The 24,020-nt window shown below is 52.2% G+C and overlaps 4 protein-coding genes across 12 annotated transcripts; 2 read left to right on the top strand and 2 right to left on the bottom strand.

Moving 5' to 3' along the window:
- Positions 1-50: 50 nt before the first annotated feature.
- Positions 51-13,515, bottom strand: RNF31 (ring finger protein 31). Of its 5 annotated transcripts, none has more exons than XM_074393249.1 (21): positions 12,399-13,515; positions 12,170-12,316; positions 11,875-12,030; positions 11,598-11,657; positions 11,424-11,499; positions 10,424-10,601; positions 9,552-9,939; positions 9,101-9,391; positions 8,601-8,849; positions 8,310-8,495; positions 7,999-8,205; positions 5,457-5,630; positions 5,277-5,375; positions 5,097-5,186; positions 3,094-3,208; positions 2,860-2,978; positions 2,477-2,656; positions 2,293-2,350; positions 807-903; positions 356-524; positions 51-282 (listed from the first exon to the last, which is right to left on the bottom strand). In XM_074393249.1, the coding sequence occupies exons 1-21, from the start codon at positions 12,588-12,590 to the stop codon at positions 52-54; spliced, it is 3,462 nt and encodes a 1,153-aa protein (XP_074249350.1). In that variant the 5' UTR covers positions 12,591-13,515; the 3' UTR covers position 51. The 5 variants fall into 5 exon arrangements, with proteins under 5 accessions (XP_074249350.1, XP_074249351.1, XP_074249352.1 ...); XM_074393250.1 differs by having other exon boundaries at positions 8,601-8,798; XM_074393251.1 differs by having other exon boundaries at positions 2,477-2,590; positions 12,399-13,513.
- A 105-nt stretch (positions 13,516-13,620) lies between these two features.
- PSME2 (proteasome activator subunit 2) lies at positions 13,621-17,224 on the top strand. Its single transcript, XM_003924279.4, has 11 exons — positions 13,621-13,749; positions 14,044-14,076; positions 14,512-14,574; positions 14,819-14,905; positions 15,010-15,040; positions 15,128-15,225; positions 16,118-16,186; positions 16,343-16,410; positions 16,574-16,628; positions 16,923-17,009; positions 17,105-17,224. Exons 1-11 carry the CDS (start codon positions 13,702-13,704, stop codon positions 17,183-17,185), a joined length of 720 nt encoding a protein of 239 aa, XP_003924328.1. The 5' UTR covers positions 13,621-13,701; the 3' UTR covers positions 17,186-17,224.
- A 1,220-nt stretch (positions 17,225-18,444) lies between these two features.
- EMC9 (ER membrane protein complex subunit 9) lies at positions 18,445-21,040 on the top strand. 4 transcript variants are annotated; one of them, XM_003924292.4, is made up of 6 exons: positions 18,445-18,604; positions 18,738-18,947; positions 19,090-19,166; positions 20,398-20,467; positions 20,556-20,650; positions 20,814-21,040. In XM_003924292.4, the coding sequence occupies exons 2-6, from the start codon at positions 18,750-18,752 to the stop codon at positions 20,998-21,000; spliced, it is 627 nt and encodes a 208-aa protein (XP_003924341.1). In that variant the 5' UTR covers positions 18,445-18,604; positions 18,738-18,749; the 3' UTR covers positions 21,001-21,040. The 4 variants fall into 4 exon arrangements, with proteins under 4 accessions (XP_003924341.1, XP_039325172.1, XP_039325173.1 ...); XM_039469238.2 differs by having other exon boundaries at positions 20,226-20,467; XM_039469239.2 differs by having other exon boundaries at positions 20,199-20,467.
- Positions 21,041-21,044: 4 nt separating this feature from the next.
- PSME1 (proteasome activator subunit 1) lies at positions 21,045-24,020 on the bottom strand. 2 transcript variants are annotated; one of them, XM_003924291.4, is made up of 11 exons: positions 23,721-24,014; positions 23,001-23,033; positions 22,815-22,877; positions 22,588-22,698; positions 22,454-22,499; positions 22,228-22,325; positions 21,904-21,972; positions 21,749-21,816; positions 21,604-21,658; positions 21,443-21,529; positions 21,045-21,264 (listed from the first exon to the last, which is right to left on the bottom strand). In XM_003924291.4, exons 1-11 carry the CDS (start codon positions 23,757-23,759, stop codon positions 21,184-21,186), a joined length of 750 nt encoding a protein of 249 aa, XP_003924340.1. In that variant the 5' UTR covers positions 23,760-24,014; the 3' UTR covers positions 21,045-21,183. The 2 variants fall into 2 exon arrangements, with proteins under 2 accessions (XP_003924340.1, XP_010333318.1); XM_010335016.3 differs by lacking the exon at positions 21,045-21,264 and having other exon boundaries at positions 21,272-21,529; positions 23,721-24,020.

Below are 24,020 nucleotides of genomic sequence, written 5' to 3'. Positions count from 1 at the left end.
AGGGAGGGTTAGGCACTAGGTTGCAGGGGGCCCTTTTCAGCAAAGCTCTGTTCATCCCACTCTTTCCCTGGTGCCTCCAGATGGTGGCATCAGGAAGAAGGACTGCCAAGAAGTCTGGGTAGTAAGATGCCTCTTTATTGGTGCTGGAGCTGTTCCTGAGGGAGCAGGCCATGGGACCCTCATGGGACCCTTGCTCTCAGCTACTTCCTCCGGCGAGGGATACTCTGTCCCAAGGGCACCTCTTCTGTCAGCTTCTGCAGGAGGAGAGAGAAGGTAATGATACTGGAAGCCTGGGGCTCAGACACAGGCTGGGCCAGGTGACTTCTGTAGGGTGGGGTCAGAGGTGAGGCTGTACCTGTAACAAGCGGGCCTGGTAGGCAGGGGGATCCTCTCCAGCCAAAGGCTGGGGGCGTACATGTAGGTAGCGCTCAGTGGCCGTCTCCAGCTCTTCCATCTCATACAGGGTGGCTGGGTCCAGTGAGTGGGCATTGATGAGGCTCACAAGATACTCTTTGTAGTGTGCCCTGGGGAGAAAAGGGAGCAGAATATTTGTTCCGTTGGCTAATATTAACTGAGTATGTCTAACATGTAGCTGGGCTCTGGGACACTTGGATGAACAAGACTGACAACTCCTGCCTGTGCCCACATGGCCTGCTACTATCTATCCATGCCCTTGGCCAGAAAGCCTCCTCCCTCCCACCCACTGCAGGACCTACTGCTCCCAGGGACCCACTTTACTGCCTGGGCATGCCCGCACCACTTCTACCCGCTGCCCAACACCATGCCCGTGTCCTGCTGGCACTCACTGGCACAGGCCGGCATAGCCAGCTGGAGTTTCCTTGCCACAAGCTTCGTCCCTTAGCCCATTGGGAACCTCTTTCTGCTCCATCACTCGGCAGCCACCTAAAATGGTGAAGAAAGAAGGGAGCCTCTGTTGAGAGGTCAGTGACTACAAAGCTCCAGAACTGGGATATCCACAAAGCCGGGAAGGCAGCCTTCAAGGAGGGGACTACAGCAACTCCTACTTTCCCAGTGGTGCTGGTGGGTTACTTAGAGGTGCCATCAGTGGGAGACCATCTGATAGAGAGGGGACCATTTGATACAGAGGCAGGAAACTTGTCCCTACTTTTATCCAAGCTGGCTTTTGGCTCATAAACACACACCCTCTTGAGACAGTTTTTTGTTTGTTTTGCAGGGGTTGTTCTTTATCTCTTGCCTAGTTAACTTATTCTGTGAAGGTCTTACCTTTAAAAAAATTAATTAATTAATTAAAAAAAAATAGAGACAGGGTCTCACTATGTTGTTCAGGCTGCTCTCAAATTCCTGGGCTCAAGTAATTCTCTTGCCTCAGCTTCCCAAAGTGCTGGGATTGCAGGTGTGAGCCAACCATGCCTGGCTAATTCTGTGTTTTGTTTTTTTTTTTGAGATAGAGTTTTGCTCTTGTTGCCCAGGCTGCAGTGCAATGGTGCAATCTCAGTTCACTGCAACTTCCACCTCCCAGGTTCAAGTGATTCTCCTGCCTCAGTCTCTCAAGTAGCTGAGATTACAGGTGCCCGCCACCACACCCGGCTAATTTTTTTGTATTTTTAGTAGAGATGGGGTTTTACTTTGTTGGCCAGGCTAGTCTCAAACTCCTGACCTCTGATTCTACCGATTTCAGCCTCCCAAAGTGCTAGGATGACAGGTGTGAGCCACCAAGACCGACTACCTGTATTTTTAAAAAAATAAATTTAAAGCCTTTATACAAATGGGGAGCCAAAAATAAATAAAAATAAATAAATTTAAAGCCTACAGCATCTGGTATTCCAAGGCAATCTCTCATCCAAGTACTAACCAGGCCCAACCTTGGTTAGCCTCCAAGATCAGTCACATTCAGGATGGTATGGACTGTAGACTTACCTCTGTCTATTAAGAAGTGAAAGAGGTTAGAACTATATGCAACACCTTTCTGTTGCCCTCATGGAACCTAAAACAGCGCCCTGCAACTAGCAGGTCTCACTAAACACTCATTGAGTTAATTAATGAATTATGATCACTTGGGAATGGGAGAAGAAAATTAGTATTAATACCTTCCCGGGTACCAGGTCCTTTAAAGATGTCTTAGTAAAATGGCTTAGCTGCAAGGTGGGTATTACCCCCATTTTACAGAGGAAGAAACAAGTCCTGGAGTCTCAATTAACTTGCCAAAGGGCATGCAACAAGTGACCCTACTCCCAAGCCTCCCCTTCAGCCATCACAGAGTGGGAGCCCAGCACATCCTCCCCACTCTCAAAGGCCTGTCCTAACACTCACCTCCAGGGACTGCCCGGGCCCCAGCTGGAGGCTCTGTATTAAACATGATGTTATTGTCCTGAGGAGAGACAGATGGGTGTTATGTTCCCCTTGATGCCAATGCCTGTTGCACTTCCTAGCATGAAGTCTTTTCCATTCTTGCCCACCCTGGGCCCTGCCTTCTTCTCTCCTGGCCACGTCTGACCTGTAGCAGCTTCTGGAGCCGAAGAGCAGTCCAGTCCCGCAGGTAGAAGAGGCAGTCTCGAGGGTGGTGGCCGTGCAGGGACTTTTTCACCCTGCAGTTAGGCTCTGGACATTTCTGACAGAAACCCAGATGGGAGAGAGGAAGTTGGAGACTGTTGGGGTCCTGGCCTCTCAGGAACCCCTGCATGAAGGATGTAAGGGTGAAGGGAGACGGAGACATTGGAGGGTCTAAAGCAAGCAAAGGGTAAGGGGATAGAGAGTTGTGCTTTACATCCCACTGACCTCCTCTTCTCTTCCCCGGGGCCACTCTTCAATGGCCTCTGCCTCTCAAACCCAATGGGAGCCTCCTACCCTTCCATCCCTCCCCCAACTCTCTGGGCTCACATTCTTGGCGTAAAAGGCATTGTAGCAGCCGCTGCAGAACTGGTGGCGGCACTGGGTGCAGTGAAAGTGCATGCAGCCTCCCCGGGCCAAGGCATACGAGAACTTGCATTTGGGGCAGTCTGCAAAGGACAAGAGGTCAGGGCTGGGGCTGCCACTGCAAGTCAAGGCCCTCAAGAAGAGAGCTACTGACAATTACAGGCTTCTGAGCAAACAGGCCAAGTGGGACAGCCTTACCAATGCCATTTTCCTGAAGATACATTGCTAGGCCCTGGGCCTGGTATTCTGGGTCGTTCATGCGTTTCCAGTTCTGGAAATCCTCACAGCTCCGACCTCGGTGCTGCTCCTCCCACTGCCAGAGGGAAAGGAGGCTTCACATGGGAGCTCTATCCCATACCCTGGGCCCTTCTTGCTGGCCCATCCACTGACATCCAGTGGTCCACAGCTTGGTTTATGTCACTGCCACCTACCATTTGCTCAAATCTCAAAATGAGGGCCATCCTTGGTTCTTTCATTTTCTCATACCACCTCACATTCATTTTGTCTTGTTTCTACCCCACAAGTCCATCTCAACGCTGCCTCCTTTTCCCTCATCCCTACTGCTACCACTTTACTGCAGGCCACCATCAGAACTTGCCTCAATTGCTTGCCCTGGTTACTACTATCTGTTTCCCATTTCTGCTCCTCTATGGTCGATTCTTCCCATGGCTGCCAAAATGCCTTCAAAACTGTAACTCAGGTAGCTTCCACGGTATTAGTGGTCTAGTTTTGTGGTTTGGTGGTAGTCTCAGGTGCATTTTGTTTCATACATGATGCAGATAAATTTTTTTTGGTATCAAACATCATACTTTTTTTTTTTTTTGAGATGGAGTCTTGCTCTGTCACCCAGGCTGGAGTGCAGTAGTGTGATGTTAGCTCATGAAGCCTCCATCTCCTGGATTCAAGTGATTCTTCCACCTCAGCCTGCAGATTAGCTAGGAATACAGGCACATGCCACCATGCCCAGTTAATTTTTGTATTTTTAGTAGAGACAGGGTTTCATGACATTGGGCAGGCTGGTCTTGAATTCCTGACCTCAAGTTATCCACCCACCATGGCCTCCCAAAGTGCTGGGATTAGAAGTGGGAGCCACTGTGCCAGCCAAACATTACACTTCTTAAAAGATAAATGTGGCTGGGCACAGTGGCTCATGCCTGTAATCCCAGTACCTTGGGAAGCTGAGGCGAGGGATCACTTGAAACCAGGAGTTGGAGGCTGCAGTAAGCTGTGACTCCGCCAGTGCACCCTAGCCTGGGTGACAGTGAGACCTTGTCTCTAAAAATAAATAAATAAATGAAAGATAAATGAGATAGTACCACCCCTTGTTTTATTTCAGAATGAAGGCACCTGCCTCACTTGGCCTCCAGGGCTCTCCAGACCTAGCAGCTGGCTTCTCTCTGACTACCTGCCACTCCTGCCTTGCTTTCCAGGCTCCAGCCATACACTTTTTTCTGACTCTGGCCTTTCCATGCGTTGTTCTTTCTATTCCAAATACTCTTTGCATGGCTGGCTTCTTTTTAACTTTTAGGCCTGAGCTTAAACCATTTTAGAGAAGACTTGTGTGACCTCTCTACCCTAAGTATGTCCACTCTGTTACTCTGATCTCCGGTTCCTGTTTGTTTGTTTGTTTGTTTGTTTTTTGAGACGGAGTTTCGCTCTTGTTACCCAGGCTGGAGTGCAATGGCGCGATCTCGGCTCACCGCAACCTCCGCCTCCTGGGTTCAGGCAATTCTCCTGCCTCAGCCTCTTGATTAGCTGGGATTACAGGCACGTGCCACCATGGCCAGCTAATTTTTTTTTGTATTTTTAGTAGAGACAGGGTTTCACCATGTTGACCAGGATGCTCTCGATCTCTCGACCTCGTGATCCACCCGCCTTGGCCTCCCAAAGTGCTGGGATTACAGGCTTGAGCCACCGCGCCCGGCTCCTGTTTGTTTTCTTCATAGAACTTATGCCTATACACAATTAGTTCCTCTCTGGCTGACTTTCTTTCCTTTCTTCCTCCTCCCTCTGCTTTCCTTTCCTTTCCCTCCCTCCGCTTTCTTCCCTTTCTCCTTGTGCCTGTCTTTCTGACTAGTCTGTAAGCTCTTCTGCGCTCAGAGCTCATGTCTACTTTGCTCTCCAGTACACAAACTCCCGAGTCTAATACAGTACCTGGCAGTAGCTCAGCAAGTATTTCTGAAAGGATGAATGTGTCTCACCTGGCGCTTGCAGCGCACACAGAAGGTCTGGTGACACTGGGGACACGTGGCCTCCAGCTGCTCTCGCTCATATATAAAGCCAAAGGAGCACTGTAAGTGCAAGAGCATAAAGTTATCAAAGGCCTGACCTGGAACCATTTCCTGCCCCTTCATAGTAGCTCCCCTGGGCAGGCCACTTACCTGGGCACACCACAAGAACTTGGGGTCCCGCATCAGTACACCCTCGGTCAGCTTCTTATGGAACAATGCATAGGCATCTGGCTCTAGGCTCTCTCGAAGCTGGGGACAGGATGCAGAGGTGGTGGGCGGGAGAGTTCCTGTTCAAAGCCCAGGGTACCTGAGTCCTAGGGGCTGCAGTACCTGGATGTCTAAGGTAGAGAAGTAGCTGAGCAACTGTGTGTCATCGGTGAGGTCAGGGCGTCCACAGGCAGGGCACACCATGTCTGTGATGTGCTTCTCCTTCAAGGCGATGGTGAAGTGCTGGCGGAAGCACTCAGGACAGATGGTACACTCACAGGAAGTCAGGGCCTGCATCTGAAGGGGTTGGAGGGGAGGGGGTCAGAAGCCACAGCTGCCAGCCTGGGGAAGAGGCAGTAGCCAGCTGTCCACTAAGAAATCAGGGTCTAATTAACAACTGGGCAGGGTTGACAACCTTAAGTGCCAGCAGGGCCAGGCAGGCAACCAAAACATCTGAAGACAGTAGGGTGGAGGAAAACAGACAATGGTGACCCCTAAGGTAAAGGCAAAAGTGCCTCTAAAAGGCATTCACATTCCATTAAAATAAATATACAAATAACATCCTCGAAATGACACAACTATAGAGGTGGAGAACAGATTCATGGTTGTCAGGTGACTGGAAGTGGGGGCAGAAGGGTATGACTAAAGGGGTAAATGAGAGAGTTGCTTTGTGGTGATGAAACAATCTGTATCTTGATTATAGTACTGGTTATATGCATCTATATGTGGTACACAACTGCATAGAACCACACATACACACACACAGGCACATCCATGTGAAAAATAAAATCTATAGTATAGCTAACACTGTGACAATGTCTTTTTCTTGGTCTTGATATTGTACTATAATTACATAAGATGTCACCACTGGGGGCCGGGCGTGGTGGCTCACACCTGTAATTCCAGTACTTTGGAAAGCCAAGGAGGGCGGATCACTTGAGGCCAGGAATTTGAGACCAGCCTGGCCAATATCATGAAACCTTGTCTCTATTAAAAATACAACTATTAGGCTGGGCATGATGGTTCACGCCTGTAATCTCAACACTTTGGGAGACTGAGGCAGGCAGATCAGCTGTGGTCAGGAGTTCGGGACCAGCCTGACCAAGGTAGAAACCCTGTCTACTAAAAATACAAAATTAGCAAGCTGTAGTGGCGCATGCCTGTAATCCCAGCTACTCAGGAGGCTGAGGCAGGAGAATTGCCTGAACCCAGGAGGCGGAGGTTGCGGTGAGCCGAGATGGCGCCATTGCACTCCAGCCTGGGCAACAAGAGCGAAACTCCGTCTCAAAAAAAATAAAAATAAAAATAATAATAATCATAAAATAAAATAAAATACAGAGTAAAACCAAAATAAAACACAGACAGAACCAGTCTGACTAGTCTGACCTAGAGTACGTGGAGGCTCAGGAGTTAAGAAGGGCTTGTTCCTATAAACTAGGTATTTGCTGCTATTAGAGAGTTACTGTTCATTTTTTTTGGTGTGACAATAGTAGTATAGCTATGTTTTCAGGAAGAATTTTGTTGCATATGATGCCTCATGCCTGTAATCCTAGATATTTGGGAGGCTGAGGCAGGAGAGTTGCTTGAAGCCAGGAGTTGGAGACCAGCCTGGACAACACAGCAAGACTCTTATCTCTAGAAAAATAAGGTTGGCCGGGCACTGTGGATCATGCCTGTAATCCTAGTACTTTGGGAGGCCGAGACAGGTGGATCACCTGAAGTCAGGAGTTTAAGACCAACCCGGCCAACATGATAAAACCTGTCTCTGCTAAAAATATAAAACCTAGCTGGGTGTGGTGGCGCATGCCTGTAATCCCAGCTATTCAGGAGGCTGAGGCAGGAAAATTGATTAAACCCAAGAGGCGGAGGTCGCAGTGAGCCAAGATTGTGCCATTGCACTCCAGCTTGGGGGACAAGAGCAAAAGTCCGTCTCAAAAAAAAAGTTTTACTTTTTATTTTTATTTTTTTTGAGACGGAGTTTCGCTCGTTACCCAGGTTGGAGTGCAATGGCGAGATCTCGGCTCATCACAACCTCCACCTCCTGGGTTCAAGCAATTCTCCTGCCTCAGCCTCCCGAGTAGCTGGGACTACAGGCACTCACCACTATGCCCAGCTAGTTTTTGTATTTTTAGTAGAGACAGGGTTTCACCATGTTGACCAGGATGGTCTTGATCTCTTGACCTTGTGATCTACCCACCTCGGCCTCCCAAAGTGCTGGGATTATAGGCATGAGCCACCGCACCCAGCCTAGTTTTACATTTTAGAGATACATACTGAAGCATTTATAGATAAACTATATTATTCCTGGTTATTTGCTTCAAAATAACCATCTGTGTATATAAGTGAAATAAAGACTATGTTTGTTGAATCACTGAAGCTTGGTTATGAATACACTAGCAGTGGAGGAGTTGTGGGCAAGTATGGGAATTTGTTACACAGTGTAGTAAAATTTTTCTACTACTTTGTGTTTGAAAATTTCCGTAATAGAACATTTTTTTTTAAAGGGAGAAGGTTGCCTCTTCCTGCCCTCCCCCTGCCAGAAGCCTTCATGGGTACACAGGCAATTGCAGAGCAGAACACAGGATGAGAGATGGGGACTGGGGTAGGGTGGGGGTCCAAAAGAATAGAGTAATTCTCTGACCAGGTACTGTAGGGAGGAACCTACCCGGTTGTGGGGCAGGGCCCAGCCACACACAGCACACTCCTGGGCAAGCAAGCGGCGCAGGAAGGCCCGGTCCTGGCTGTGCCTCACGGCTTCTACCACGTCTCCCAACTCATAGTTCCTTGGTGTCTCCTGCAGCAGCGACAGTGCCAGCTCTGCCCGGCCCCAGCTGGGGAGTGTGTAGACTGCCAAAAGCCGCCTGACCAGGCTCTGCAATGTGTTTCAGGTGGAGCGGGGAAGTGGCTGTCAGACTCCAGGGACCCTTCCCCTCTTGCTCCTCTAGGTGGACACTTGGGTTTCTCGCCTCCCCCTACCTGCTTGTCCGGCCCATCCCAGGACGGAGTGGGCTCAGGGCCACTGTCCCAGAGGCGCTGGCGGAAGGGCTCCAGGCGTTGGCGCTGTAGCTCAGTCAGGGCCCGTGACACATCACCTCCATGCTGGAACAATGCCTGGAGAGATCCCTCCTCAGGTCCAAAGCCTAGAGACTGAAGCTCCTGCACCTGTAAGTTGGGAGTGGCAAAAGGGAGTGAAGTGGGAAAGCAAGCAAGGGAGGGTGTGCGAGATGCAGACCCTCAACCCTATCCCATATCTAGCACAGCTGATACCTTCCTTCGCCTGGTCCTCACACACTCCTCCACAGCTTCATCAAGGTTACCATGACGATCCAGCCAGGCTTTCCGAGCCTCCTGACAGGAAAAGGCACCCAGTCCAGGGTCCTGCTGTCCAGCCAGCTCAGCCACCATCTCCAGCACGTAGGGCAGTTCTGAGCGCAACCACTGCAGAGGAACCTCAGTGCCCGAGTACTGCAGAGCCGAGAAGATCTCCTCTGGACAGGCACCTGCGGCTTCCCCTTCCTAAGGCACAGTCCCACCCATCAGGCCCATCAGCAGGGGCACCCTTCACCCACCCTCAGCCTGAACTAAGATGGTGACAGTGGAAGAGCTGAGACATATGGATCATGTGACCAGTGTACAGTAGGGTAACTGCCTCAGTAAGAGGCAGCTGTTGCTAACAATGACAAGATTTACAGAAACTTATTAACCACCTGCAGCATCTCCTTTCCCACACCAGCTCAGCCCTACCTCAACCCAGGCCCGGTCCTTACCTGGATCATGCTCACTAGCTGGAGGCCTTCCTCCCGCATCTTGTCTTGGCGCTGCTTCTCAGGGTCTCCACAGGAACTGGGCAGAGGGGCACTAAGGCGTTGTGGGGGCCCAGGCTTGGGGAGTCCCTTTTCCAAAGAGCTGGCATGGGGCCGGGGGGCATGCTGTACTGGGATGGGGTTACTTGTCCGGTTGCACATAACACACACCCAGCCAGGGCTCGAGTTGCAGAAGGTACAGTGAATACAGTACCAGACTTGAGTCTGGGCAGAGGCCAGCAAAGTATCCCCCTGCTGGGAAGGCAGAGAGAATTATCCCTTTGACTGGCTGGCTGAGGTTCACAACAGAAATACAGGGAGTTGGGAGGAACTGAAGGAAAACATGGGATAGGGAAGAAGAGAACGACCTGAAGTAACATGCAATAAGGGGCTGGGAAGGCCAGGAACAGGTTACCTGAAGGGGTTGCAGGCAAATGCCAGCATCTCGGGAATCCACCACCAAGCTGGGAGGCTGGGCCAGCCGAGGTCGCTCACATATGGAACATAGCACAGCCACTGCCTCATTCTCAAAGGTACAGCTCTGGCAGGCCCACCGACCCCGTGCAAGCTCAGGTTCTAGGCCTCCAGTTCCATGGGGACCGTCAGTTCCCAACCCCAACCCCTTACAGCCTCGGGGCCGATCACAGGCCACACAGAGCACTGCCCAAGGCTCATTTAGCATGGCACAGGCAGCACAGTGCCAGGGCAAACGAGCACTTGCAGGATTAGGGGAAGAAAGAGAGCTGTCTCCTAGGGCCAGCAGGGAGGTCGACTGGGGCCGTGGTTGGGCTGAGGCAGGTAAACTGTAATGGAAAAGCAGACATGGCCTGCTGAAGTGGCACCTGGTTCCTGGATCGCTCATCTCTGAGCATTCCCCATTTCCTTGGTAACGACCCATGTCACTGGCCTTTGCACACATTGTCTCTGTCTCAAACATTCCTATACCCGTAGCCTGTGCAACACGTAAGTGACAGCTTAAAGCTCACTTCTTCCTAGTAGATACTATTATTAATATATGGCCTGACCTACACTAGGTGTTTTAAATGTTGCCAACTGATTCAGCTGACCCTCCAGATGAGGTTCCAGCCACCTATTACCATAATAACCTGGGTTACTGCAATTGCTACTTGCTTGAGGTGTACATCTATTATCTCCTCCAGGGTTCTGACTGGCTGCTTATCCTCTATCAAACAGTCTCCAGCACAGAACCTGGCATGTAGTAGTCCATAATCAAATGATCTTAAGGTCTCTAAATTTCACTCCCACCCAGAAGAGAAGGCCTCTCACCTGGGGCTCAGGTGGGTACCCTGGAGGACTCCAGGCAGGGTCTGGCGGAGGTGATGAGCACGGGATGGGTGTCCATGGAACAGGTGATCACAGGCTGGACACAGGGCATGTTTACAGGATGGGCAGTGCAGTGTGCCTGGGGCAGAACCACAGAGGAAGCAGGGACCAGGAGTGGAGCCTGGAGAGCAGGAGAGACAGAATGTAACATCTTTCCAAGAAAGAGCAGGTTACATCTAAATCTGCTGTGGATGGGGGCAAATTACAAGACTACTTTTCAACACATCTGGACCCAAGGAAACAATTTTAATCTCTTTTAAAAAACAAAGGGAGCTCGGTGTGCCGGCTCATGCCTGTAATCCCTTGGGAGGCCAATGCGGGCGGATCATGAGATCAAGAGACTGAGACCATCCTGGGCAAAACGGCAAAACTCTGTCTCTACTAAAAATACAAAAATTAGCTGGGTGTGGTGGCACACGCCTGCAGTCCCAGCTACTCGGGAGGCTGAGGCAGGAGAATCACTTAAACCCGGGAGGCGGAGGTTGTAGTGAGCCGAGATCACACCACTTGCACTCCAGTTTGGCAAGAGAGCGAGACTCTGTCTCAAAACAAAACAAAAGAGGCTGGGTGCAATGGCTCACACCTGTAAGTAATTCCAGCACTTTGGGAGGCTGAGGTAGGCAGATCACCTGAGGCCGGGAGTATGAGACCAGCCTAACCAACACAGAGAAACTCCATCTCTACTAAAAATACAAAATTAGCTGGGCATGGTGGCACATGCCTGTACTCCCACCTACTCTGGAGGCTAAGGCTGAAAAATTGCTTGAACCCCAGGAGGTGGAGATTGCCTTGAGCTGAGATGGTGCCATCACACTCCAGCCTGTGCACCAAGAGCAAAACTCCATCTCAAAAAAAAAGGAAGATAACCAAGAGAATAGAGGAGCATCCCAAATTTCCATCAATATAGCTTTCTACTTGGTCCCCAATTTAGGACCAATAATACCTGGGGCAGAAGGTGTAGTGAGGGGGCCAGAAGCAATCTCTCTCAATAGGGGGTCAAGTTCTGAAAGCTGCAGCATCTGAAAAAGAAAGGGCAGGCAATGAACAAGGGTTCAGGAACACAGAGTCCACAATTCCTGTTCCCTTTGTACACCAGCCCCTTTCCTGCCTTCCTTACATCATCTTCAACCTTGTCTTCCAACAGCTGCTCCAGTGCCTGCTGTCTTGGATGAGTATTCTGCAATAATACAGATAAAAACGGTTTACACCAAGACCCCTAGAACAAAGCCCTCCCTGGTCCCTTAACACTCAGAGGGAAAATCGGGACCCGGAGCTCCCAGAATGCTGAACTATGCCCATAGTTCAGCAGCACGGGGGTCCTCAGACTTACTTGAGTTAGGCTGAGCTCCCCAGCCCTGGTGCATAAGTCCATCAAGACTAGAGGAGCATCTCACCTGCAACAGCAGGCTGAGCTCTGTCCGAAGCAGCAGTACTTCCAGTGTGACTGTAGCAACCTGGCGCTCATCTGGCTCCTCCTGCCCTTCGGGGAAGCTCAACCCATCTGGCTGCTCCTCGGTGTAGCCATATAACCGCAGCACATCTCGGCCCCCCTGCCACACACGTTCACAATCAGTCACCACCCAGGAGGTTTCCTGCCCAGAAGCGCTGAACACCTCCCCATTCAGGCGAGCCTTAGGCCTTTTCTAGCCAAACACCAGCCCACTCTACCATAAGGCCCTGGAGATTCACCTGCACAGCATCCACTGTGCTACAAAAGACAGGGTTATTAAACTTGACGCCACGCCAGTACCGGGGCCGCTGAGGGCTGAGAAGGTTGCGGCCGTATTTCTCCAGGATGTTCAGGGCCGTGGACAGGGTGTTGAGGTAGTTTCGGGGCTGGAAGCAATCAGAGCAGAGTTGTGAGCATGGCCCGGGCTTCAGGCCCTGTGTTCCCCTTCCAAGCGGGGCCGGGCCTCACCTCCCCATGAGCGTTGCAGCGAACCAGGCGTGCGGCGTCCAGCTGCAGGTAGCGGGCGGCTGGCGGCAGAGAGCTGACTAGTAGCGGCCGGAGCTGCTCGAGGGAAAACACCTGCGCGGAATCCCTCCTCAGGGCGCTAGCCAGCTCCTCGCGGGCCGCCAGGAAGGCCTGCTCCTCCTCCTCCCCCGGCATCCTGAGGCAGCGGTCAGCCCCAGCCTCGCCGCCCGTCGGAACGCCGCGCGGGCAGCGCGCGTCCCGAGCGCCGCCCCTCGCGTCTGGTGCCCGGCTGTGAGGCCCACCCCGGGCCGCACAGCCGCCCCAGCTCACTAAGACCACGGTCACTCTCCAGCCCCCGGCCCAGCGCCAGGGTTAGCCAAGAACAGGAAGTACTAGGAAAGAGGGCGTGCTGCGACCCAATTTCAGAGGAACGGGCGGGGCTTAACGTTAAGGTTGGAGCCGGGATCGGGAAACTAGGGGGCGTGGCCAAGAGGGAGGGCCGGGTCCCAACCAATCAGTAGGCAAGGGGTTCCTGGCTCCTCCCTCAGCGCGCCCCAATTTCTTTCCTCAGTCAGGCGCTTGTCTCCGCCTTCCTTCAGTCTGGTTCCACCTCTTCCGGATAGCCCCAGGCGTGGGGTTATCCCGTTCAGCTCAAAACCTTCCTCCTAGCTGGGTCAGTCCGCTACGCTCCGGGCCTCACCGGGGAAGTCCCACCCCGCAGGGGACCCGACTCTGGCCGGCCCTATGCCCTCTCGACCGAGTCCCGCCCCATCTCCGGTCTGTCCTGAAGGCAACGGGAAGACCCTCACCCAGCCTCCGCCGGCTCCCTTCCACCGGCAGCTAGGCCTTCTCCACCCTAGGCGCTTTCTCTTGCTGCCCCTCCCACTCCCTCTGATTCTCCGTCCACTACTTGAGGTAGAGACTTCTCGGGGGAGCCCCGCCACTGGAGACCCGCTCTGCCAACTCCTACCTCTCTTACCCCAACCCTGGACTTCCTGTTGGCCCTAGCTATAAGCCCCGCCCCTCTCTGAGAGACAGCCCCCGCTCCAGTCTCCGCGGTCCCACTCACCCTAGCCCCTCCCTCGGACAGCCCCTGGGCTTGTGACCCAGCCGGCACCGCCTCTCCTAGTGGCAACTAGCTGGGAATGGCTGAGGGGCTACCTACTGCGTGCGGCTTGCCAGGGGGAGGAGGGGGCGGAAAGACGAAAGGGGGCGGGGTTGAGGGGGGCGGGCCTGGACCTGGGGAGTGAAAGCGAAAGCCCGGGCGACTAGCCCGGAGACCAGAGATCTAGCGACTTGAAGCAGCATGGCCAAGCCGTGTGGGGTTCGCCTGAGCGGGGAGGCCCGCAAACAGGTAATGGAGAATCGGAGGCCAAGAAGGGGTCGGGGAACCCTCTTGGGTGGAGGCCAAGCTGGGTGGTTCAGGGGACCAAAGCAGTGCCAGAGAACTCCCCCAGTCTCTCTAGTGCTTTCACTTCTTGGGGATTCCCAGGTTCCTGCCCTCTGACTCTGTACTGAGCAGGAGCTTCCAGGGAAAACTGGCTTGTGGTGGGAAAGGCCTGAGCCACAGTTGGATGGCACCCTATTGGGGGTGGAAGCTTTTGACAACCCAGACCCCTAACCACCATCCGGGTACTGCTTTCTGTAGGTGGAAGTCTTCAGGCAGAATCTTTTCCAGGAGGTAAGTTTCTGGATTTAAGAGATTTGACCCAGAATCTTAGAACAATACTTGAGGATAACAACCTCTCAGAATGACCTCCCAAGTCACCCTAGACTTAGCCCTATTTCCCTTACCAAGCCTTCACCCGAAGTAACCCTGGAACTATTAATACCTACCTTTACTCTGACCTTTCTTAGGACTCTTCCCCACTTCTGGCACTTCTCCCCTCTTTTGAGGTGGAGGAAAAACGCCATGGCTCCCAAGGCAGGAATATCACAGTCCTAACCTTGGCTCTGCCACTTACCAGCTTGGACACGTCCCTTCATTTTCAGGTCTTAAGTTTCCTCACTTACAAGTCTTGGACCCAGTGATTTCCAAAGTCCCCTCCAGTTCCATTTGCCGCACATCTCATTGAGCATATTCTGTGATTCCCCTCCCTTGCAATGTAACCCACAGGCTGAGGAATTCCTCTACAGATTCTTGCCACAGAAAATCATATACCTGAATCAGCTCTTGCAAGTAAGTAGTGTGGGCCTCTCCTGCCCCATCCCATGTCCTCTCTCCCCTTTGCCCACCCTCTCTAGCTAACAACTGGATTCAGCATGCAGAGAATTATTTCAAACAGTGGATTGGGGATGTTAGGATGGTGTGAGACCTGAGCCTAGGTTGGGAGGCAGAAGGCAAGTAGGATGTGTGGAGGGAAGTCTGTGACCCAGGAAGAAGAGAAGAGGTTGGGTAGCCCCTGACAGTGAGCTCTGTGCAGGAGGACTCCCTCAATGTGGCTGACCTGACTTCCCTCCGGGCCACACTGGACATCCCCATCCCAGATCCTCCACCCAAGGATGATGAGGTGAGACACTCAGGGTGCAGGACTTGGACTATAAACCCAATGGAGATGATAGCCCTTCAACCTCTGTGACTTTTCTAAAGCTACTTTCCCCCTTTTTGTCTTAGATGGAAACAGATAAGCAGGAGAAGAAAGAAGGTAAGAGAGATAAGAGGTGACTAGGAAAGGGGAGATGGCACATTGACTACTGGATGAGAAAGGGCCTGAATCCTCTCTTTCTCACAGTCCCTAAGTGTGGATTTCTCCCTGGGAATGAGAAGGTCCTGTCCCTGCTTGCCCTGGTTAAGCCAGAAGTCTGGACTCTCAAAGAGAAATGCATTCTGGTAAGCTGGGGAGCTAAGGGAAGTGGAAAGAAAAGACAAACAAGGTGAGGCACTGGACTCCTCCATAGATAGAAGTCCTTCATACAGAGACCTAATCCTGAAAAGGAAAACGTCCTTCTGTGCCTTGGGCTTAGATCCCCTTTGTTCTCCTCATTCTGTTAGACCTCTCATATCATAGTGGTACCCCCCAAATCAGAGACTGTACAGTATCCACTCTGTAACCTCAGAACCTACTGCTGTATCAGGTTCATAGTAGAGGTGGTATGATACAGTGAGTAAATTGGTTTAGAAGATTGGACCCTAGAGAGAGACAGCTTGGGTTCAAATCATGATTTTATCAGTTACCTCGCTGGTAACCTTAAGTAAGTCACTTAGACATTCTGTGATTCAATTTTTTCATCTGTTAAATGGGTATAATAAGAATATATATCTCGGGCTAGGCGTGGTGGCTCACACCTGTAATCCCAGCACTTTGGGAGGCTGAGGCGGGTGGATCATGGAGTCAGGAGTTCGAGACTGACCTGACCAACATGGTGAAACCCCATCTCTACTAAAAATACAAAAAAATACCAGGTGTGGTGGCGCGTGCCTGTAATCCCAGCTACTCTGGAGGCTGAGGCAGGAGAATCGCTTGAACCTGGGCAGCAGAGGTTGCAGTGAACCAAGATTGAGCCATTGCACTCCAGCCTGGGTGACAGAGCAGGACTCTGTCTAAAAAAAAAAAAAAAAAAAATTCTCAGAAGGTTGCTATGATGATTAAATAAGACAAGTATATGGCACAGTGCCTAGCACATAATAAGTAACCAACTAAGTATAACTACTTTTTAGGAAGTGACAGTATAGAACCCAGTATGTTTTTTGAATGATTCTTACATGATACCTCTTAACACAGGTAATCACATGGATCCAGCACCTGATCCCCAAGATTGAAGATGGAAATGATTTTGGGGTAGCAATCCAGGTAAGAAAAGGGTAACTGAAATGTCCTCTCACTGGGAGTGGGGAGAGACTTGGAGGGTGAGAGTTAGGAGCTGGACATGAACCAGAAGGAGGAGGAAGGTAGTGTTTGAAGAGGGAAGGACATGAAGTGTTGTCTTTGCCTCCCATGTCACCACAGGAGAAGGTACTGGAGAGGGTGAATGCTGTCAAGACCAAAGTGGAAGCTTTCCAGACAACCATTTCCAAGTGAGGGGAGCTGGAGGACCAGTATAGGGGGGCAGTAGGGACATTTCTTTTGGACCCCCAAAGCTGGGTAGCCCCATCACGATGATGGGAGACTTTGGGGAGGGTCTGAGGGAGTACATTTCCCTCAACATTCATTCCTGTGGTATTCCCTTGCTTCTGGCAGGTACTTCTCAGAACGTGGGGATGCTGTGGCCAAGGCCTCCAAGGAGACTCATGTGGTGAGTGGATGGTCCACCTGCCTTTTAGCTGGGGGTGGGAAGAGGAGGTGTGGAGGAAGAGGTCCTCCTTGTCTTGTTTGTGACCTTCCTGATATTAAGCTAAAAGCATTGCCTAGAAAAACTGATTTAGGCTTCAACGACCTTGATCCTTTTCTCTGCTCAGTCCTTTGGGATCCTATTTCTCGGTGCTAAGAAGGGGTTCGTTCTCAAGTTAATCTATTTCCTATAAAAGGAAACCATACTCATGTCCCAACATCCCATGGGACTGACTCAGCTTTGCCTCCCACATTGCAGATGGATTACCGGGCCTTGGTGCACGAGCGAGATGAGGCAGCCTATGGGGAGCTCAGGGCCATGGTGCTGGACCTGAGGGCCTTCTATGTGAGTGTGGAGTAAGCCCTTAGGGCAGGTGGATGAGTAGGGGTGGGCAGGGGATTGACCAAGAACCTCACTCTTGCTCCTTGGCCTTCTCCCAGGCTGAGCTTTATCATATCATAAGCAGCAACCTGGAGAAAATTGTCAACCCAAAGGGTGAAGAGAAGCCATCTATGTACTGAACCCAGGACTAGAAGGAAAATAAATGACCCAATAAAGGACCTTCCTGTGTGTGTCATTCATTCAAAAAACATTTATTAAGTGGCACCTATGTCCAGACTGAAGATGAATGTGGTGGGAAGAGGTGGGTGTCATGAAGACAAAGATGAATTAGATGCCCACCGTAATCTTGAGGCCCTCCAAAGGAACAGGATGGGGATTGTTACATGCCATGACAAACATGCAGATAACCTGTATTTTTGAAATTTCACAATATTATTTTCATTCAAAGGTCTCATGAATTAGTGGAAGAGGTGGCATTTGCAAAGAGCCCTTACGGGAATAATAAGGCTTTGGCTAGACATGGGGACATCAGGAATGAAGAAAGAATCCTCATTAGTTTAGGACAAGCCTAGAAGGAGAATGAGGTTTTGCTGGGAGAACTATGGATGAATGATTGGACTCCTTCTTAAGGGCTGGGAGGGAAAAAAATAATGCTCCCAAGGCATTGTGGTTAAGGAAATACACCGCAGGACATTATGGGAAGGATGAATCTGTAAGTTTTTCTTACTGTCCTCCCCCATACCCCTTTCAGCCAATCACTGTCTTTATCTCTGCTTTTCGTAATTCAGCCCTGGGCTGGTGGTAGAGACAAGGGTTCCTTTGCTGTGATCTTTGCTATAAATTCCATGGGATTGTTCTTTAATTCAAGGCCTTACCCTATTATAGAATATGAGATAAGAATGTGCTGGGAAGCACTGGACAGTCTGGAAGCCTGCCCCCATACAGATATCATTAAATCCTTAAAGGACCATGGGCAAAAGATAAGAAACTAAGGGCAAGAAAGCCTGCAGTCGCGAAGGTAAAAAGGCTCATTAGTAAGTGACAGAGCCGATCTAGCGTACAGATCCAGTCATCCCATAATAGGTGCAAGGCAGTCTGCTGTATCCGCAGCGCTCCGGGACACCAGACTGCAGGCTAGCGCTCCATCCCCGGGGCTCGGCCGGGCCAGTGGTAACACTGGTAGCAAGCAAAGCCAACCAGCAACCGAGAGCAGAAGTCGGAGAACTACAGCCAATAAGAGTGCGGGCAATTTTCTTTGCTTTACAATTGCGGGGTCTTTCCAGTCCGCTGGAGACAAAGGCGGGGCAAGGTTGGGACGCGGCCGCTGATTGGACAAAATGAAAGGCTTTAGCCCTATCAAGGGGCACCACGTGGGCGGGACTTCAGAAGCCAGTTCCGCAACCAGCGGCAGCTTGCTTGGGTCTCCCTGGTAGGCGCTGAGTCGCCACCGCCCGCTAGGGGCGCGGGAGGCGGGGCTTGGTGCGGAGGGATGCACTCGGGACCGCCTCCTGGGCCGGGCCGGGGGCGGGCTCCTGCACCCATGGCGCAGGGAGCCGGCGAGCTACCGCGACCGGAGTTAGCGTCGTACCCGAACCGAAGTGAGAGGGCACTGGGAAGGGTCAAGGAGGGTGCCGAAGCACTGGAGGGAGCTTCACGGACGCGAGCTGGGCACCGGCTCGCCTGGACGGGGTGGGGAACCGGCTCTAATCCGGCTTGCTGTTTCCCTGGCAGGCCCTGCTCGCCATGGGGGAGGTGGAGATCTCGGCCCGGGCCTACGTGAAGATGTGTCTGCACGCTGCCCGGTACCCATACGCCGCAGTCAACGGGCTGTTGCTGGCGCCACCGCCGCGGTCCGGAGAATGCCTGTGCCTCACTGACTGTGTGCCCCTCTTTCACAGCCACCTGGCCCTATCCGTCATGTTGGAGGTCGCCCTCAACCAGGTGCCTCGGTTGGATGCCCATTTCCTCACCGCGAACCCACCCAACACCCCAGCCCAAGTTCATCCCCGGTCCCTTGGCAGCAGTGCGCATCCACAAAGCCAGCGGCACGATGTAATTACTGATGGCCCCTTTCCCACGACAGGTGGATGTGTGGGGCGCACAGGCCGGTCTGGTGGTGGCTGGGTACTACCATGCCAATGCAGCTGTGGACGACCAGAGGTGAGTGGCGTAGCCAGAGGCAGAAGGAAAGGATTATGGTGGGAGGGATGGGGGGGAATGGCGCGCAAGAGAACCAAGGTTATTCCTTTAATCTTTCCTTTATCAAAGCGTAGGAGCAGGGGCTTTACATGAGGTACTATGCTAGGTGCTGGAGTGAGGAAATACAGAGATGAATAGGACAGAGCCCTGCCCTGGAGTGGTGGGGGCGGGGAGGACAACTGTATATCAACAGACTGATTTTTTTTTTTTTTTTTTTTTTTTGAGATGGAGTCTTGCTCTGTCGCCCAGGCTGGAGTGAAGCGGCACAATCTCGGCTCACTGCAACCTCTGCCTCCTGGGTTTAAGCGATTCTCCAACCTCAGCCTCCTGCTGGGATCACAGATGAGGGCCACCACCCCTGGCTAATTTTTTTTTGTATTTTTAGTAGAGACAGGGTTTTGCCATGTTGGCCAGGCTGGTCTAGAACTCTGGACCTCAGGTGATCCACCTGCTTCAGTCTCCCAAAGTGCTGGGATTACAGGCATGAACCACTGCGCCAGGCCAACAGACTGATCTTGCTTTAACTGAGGTGTCCCCCAGGTGCTGAAAGAACAGAGAAAGCCCAATCAGCAACTTCCGAAATAGGGAAGTTTCCTTATATATATAGAGACAATTACATACATAATATATATATAATGTATATGTAATATATATATAAATCATATACATTAAACAAGTTAGAGATACTGTTTTGTAAATTTGTGTTTCTTCCTCACTTAATAAATATTTGACATCATTCCATTTCCACACCAAGATCTACCTTTCCTTAATAGCTGTATAGTCTGAATATGGATGTCCCATAATTTATGTAATGCTTTACATTATATATTGAAGTTTCCAATGTTTTATTACAGTCACTGTCCTATTATTACCATAACTTCTTTGTAAGTAGAATTTCTGGGTCAGCATATGTATAGTATGTATACAGTTTCAATTTGGATGGTTGTGCCGTTACCTTCCAAAAAGACGACCTTTGGTTTCCACTCTCACCAGCAATATCTGAGCACCTGTTTCCCACAGCACTCAAGCTTCAAGCAGTCGTGCATCAAGCATCCAGCAGGCCCGATCCCCGCAGGCCAGCTACAGGGAAAGGCCACAGCTGCGCCCACATCTATGAGACCTGGGAGGCCCAGCTCAAATGAATGGGTTTTGCCCACAGTTGGCTCCTCACTCTGATCTTCCCTCTACACAGCCCTGGGCCCCTGGCCTTGAAAATTGCTGGGCGAATTGCAGAATTCTTCCCTGATGCAGTACTTATTATGGTGAGGCTTGGGTTACCAGGTAGGGAGGTAGAGAAAGTGGGGCAGGGGGATCCTTGAAACTCTCACTTGCCCTTTTTTCTCCACTCAGTTGGATAATCAGAAACTGGTGCCTCAGCCTCGTGTCCCCCCAGTCATCATCCTGGAGAACCAAGGTCTCCACTGGGTCCCTAAGGACAAGAACTTGTGAGTATCCCACTTCCTCTACCTCTTCTCAGAAGCCCAAGGCTCCTGGGTTTCCCCTGTCCTTGGCCCTGCCCCAGAGGTCTTTCTCTAGACTCAATCTCTGTTAAGTTTGTGTCTGGCCCCACTACTTGCTGTTTGACCTCCATGGGGCTTACTATTTCAGAGTGATGTGGAGGGACTGGGAAGAGTCAAGGCAGATGGTGGGAGCTCTACTGGAGGATCGGGCCCACCGGCACCTTGTGGACTTCGACTGCCACCTTGAGGACATCCGGCAGGACTGGACCAACCAGCAACTCAACACTCAAATCACCCAGTGGGTTGGTCCCACGAATGGAAATGGAAATGCCTGAGCCAGGGCGGTCCAGATCCAATAAAGAGACTTGAGCTGAAGGGCAATGGTATAACTGTATTTATTGTGCCTGGGAGGCAAGGTGAAGAAAAATCTCAACAGGAGCAAGTTTGGGGAAAGTCTGGAGTCCCTAGTAAAAAGCAGGATATGTGTCTGCTGTACCCCTCACAGAATGGGAGCGATCTCAATAGATCATTCCCTTTGTTTCTCCCCTGGGCTTCTTGAGCTTCTCGAAGTTCTTCAGAATGATGTCATATAACACAGCCTACAGGGCCAGGGAGGAGTGGAGGTCAGTCAGAGGCCTCCAGTGGCTCTGTGCCCCATTTCTAGCCTTGTGGAGAAGCTGAGCTTTGTCACCCTTAACCCCCAGCCTGCAGGGTCAGGGAGTGGGTGGCCTGGGAAAGCTGCATCTGCCCACCCCTGCCCTGCCCTCGTCTCCTCACATAAGCATTACGGATCTCCATGACCATCAGCCGGATGTCGCGGTACTCTGCCTCATCCAGCTCGTGCACCAGCTGCCGATAATCACCCTGTGGGAAGCTCAGGTCAGGCCTGACTTGACATGTGTCCTTCCCCCATGCACCCTGACCTGGGCCTCACCTACCACGTGGGGCTGCTTGGCTGCTTTAGTTACTGCATCACCACGCTCAGAGAAATACCTGTGGAAGAAGAAGTGTGTATGGAGTAGAAGATGAAGGAGGTAGGTCTCTGTCCAAAACAAAGCAGTATGCATGTGGGTGGTCACTCACTTAGAGATTTGAGTGTGGAAGCCTTCTAGCTTGGTGTGGAGGCTGGTCATCAGCTCAAATACCTTCTCCTAGGGAAAAAAAAAAAACAAGGGGGAAAGTGGAAGGAAGCATGGACTAGAAAGGAGAGTGGGGAAGTGGGGCAGCAGCACTCTCACCTGGACGGCCACTCCAAAATTGTTCCCATCCTCAATCCGAGGTATCTGCAGCTGCAACCAGGTGGTGACCTGGGAGGAGGGAATGGCATCATGCCACATCAGCCCTCTGCCCAATTGCCAGTTTCATATTCTCCCTTGCTTCCCTCCCCACACTGGGTGGAGGCATTCCAGGTCTATCCTGAGCCCCAGGGCCTGGACTTATGGTTTCACTTGCTGTGCCCTCTCTTGCTAAAACCTGGCAAGTGCCAGGCCCTAACTAGCAGGGACCAAGAGGACAAGGGTTTGTTTGACGTGAAGCTTTAGAGTTGAAAGAGGAGGGCTTGCCAGGTTGAGCTGCTCAATGACATCCTTGATCTCAGGCTTCAAGCGCTGCAGAAGGACCACAATCTTTTCATTGCAGTTCACTGGGCCACAGGGAGGACCTAGAGAGTGAGCAATGGGTCAGTTACATGATTAAGCCTATGTGAGGTGAAGGGGAGAGTGGAAAGAAATCCTTAGGAGGACCTCCTGTGGGTGGGACTCAAGTCTCTTCCCACCGTCATAGTTTTACCTTTGTCTTCATCTTCCCCTTTCTTCTTTTCATCCTTGTCTTCCTTCTGCAGGGAAAGAGGGGCTCATGCGAGTCAGAACTAAGGTTGATTTCCCCCATGGTTGGATCCCTCCTCCCAGGTCTTCCCAGCTTGCCTCCTGCTGTTTCTTCCGCTCCTCTTTTTCTTTCTCCTTGACTGGATCAGGCACTGGGATGTCCAATGGGGCCTTCAGATTGCTCAGGTTGGCTTCATTGAGAGCTGGCTCCTGGTGTAGGGTGGGAGGAGGACTGGAGGTGAGGGTGTTCCTCTCACCTCACTCTCACGACCCTCCAGACTCTTCTCTTGGTCTTTACTCCCTAGCTCCCTGCCCAGCCACGGTACCTTTAAAAATGCATCCAGCTCAGAAATCTTCTTGGGGAAATAGCTCCCGAGCAGGTTCTCTGTCTGTGTGTGAGGTGGGGGTGGAGGAGTATGGGAGTCAGCATCAAATGCCTGTCCTAGGTGGTGAGGCAGGGTTGAGCAGTAGAAGTTGGGTCGGAGTGGGGCTGCTGATGGGGCAGGTCTTACCTTGGTACAGAGGTCTTCACGAAACACATCCACCTGTGGGGCACAGACATCCCTTCAGAAACCTGGCTTTAAGGCTAGTTCATTTGAGGACAATTCCCTTAGGGTTATGCAGGGCCTGACCTGGGGAAGGGTGGAGTGGATCCTTCTAAGGCTAGACCTGAAGAAGGCGAGATAGACGCCTGTAGAGGGGGTTGGGGTGGTGGAGGAGTGGATTTCTGCAGACCTGGATCTGGGAAGGGTGGAGTGGGCATCCCTGGGGCTGAATATGGGGGATGAGAACGTTCCTGGAGGTGAAGGGCCAGTGGTTCATGTGAGAATGGATCCCTGGGGTCACCTGGGTGGTGTAAGGAGGGGTGCTGAAAGGCCTCTGCGAGTTGGATAGGAACCTCCGATAGGATCCCCGGGATCCTCCCTGACGAAAAGGCCAGGAAGTATCTGGGGCAGTCCCGCACCAGATCTGTGGGTGGCCCCGGCCCCAGGCCAGCGGAGTTCCCCTCCATGCCAGCTCTCCGCTTCACCTCACCCCGCCGAACCACAACCGCCTTGCCTGTCCTCGCAGGTAGCGGTCGCCGCTCTCTCCGGGGCGCAGGTGCTTCGGGCGCCCCGGCTCGGCCGGCTGCCCTCGACCCGCGTGGGAGCCTGGGGGGCGGGTCGGGGATGCCCTTGGCCGCTTGAGCCACGCCTCCCCAGGGGGCCCTTCTTAGACCCCGTGGCTCTCACCTTGGCTTGGGCCTCGGGATGGACCCTGAGTGTGGTCATGGCCGGGGTGGGGGTCCTAGTGCCGCACGAGGAACGAAGTGGGCACCGCGAAGGGAAAGCGAAAGCAGCGCCTGCACCCCGCTCGGCCTTCCTGGGTAATGGGGCGGGGAGGGCTGGAGGGGCGGTGCCGCAAAGGAGGGCGGCGGGCGCGGCTCCCCCTAGCGCGCACAGGCGCTCTTCGCCCACTTTCCCCGTGCCGCCTCGCGAGGGCCAGCTTCCAGCCTCCCTACCTCCGCCGGCCGGGTCCCCGCCTCCCACCGC

Source organism: Saimiri boliviensis, chromosome 2, assembly GCF_048565385.1.
Source record: "Saimiri boliviensis isolate mSaiBol1 chromosome 2, mSaiBol1.pri, whole genome shotgun sequence".
Classification (NCBI taxonomy): domain Eukaryota; kingdom Metazoa; phylum Chordata; class Mammalia; order Primates; family Cebidae; genus Saimiri; species Saimiri boliviensis.
Note: the sequence above shows the minus strand (reverse complement) of the source record. Positions and strands in the feature narration are given on the sequence as shown.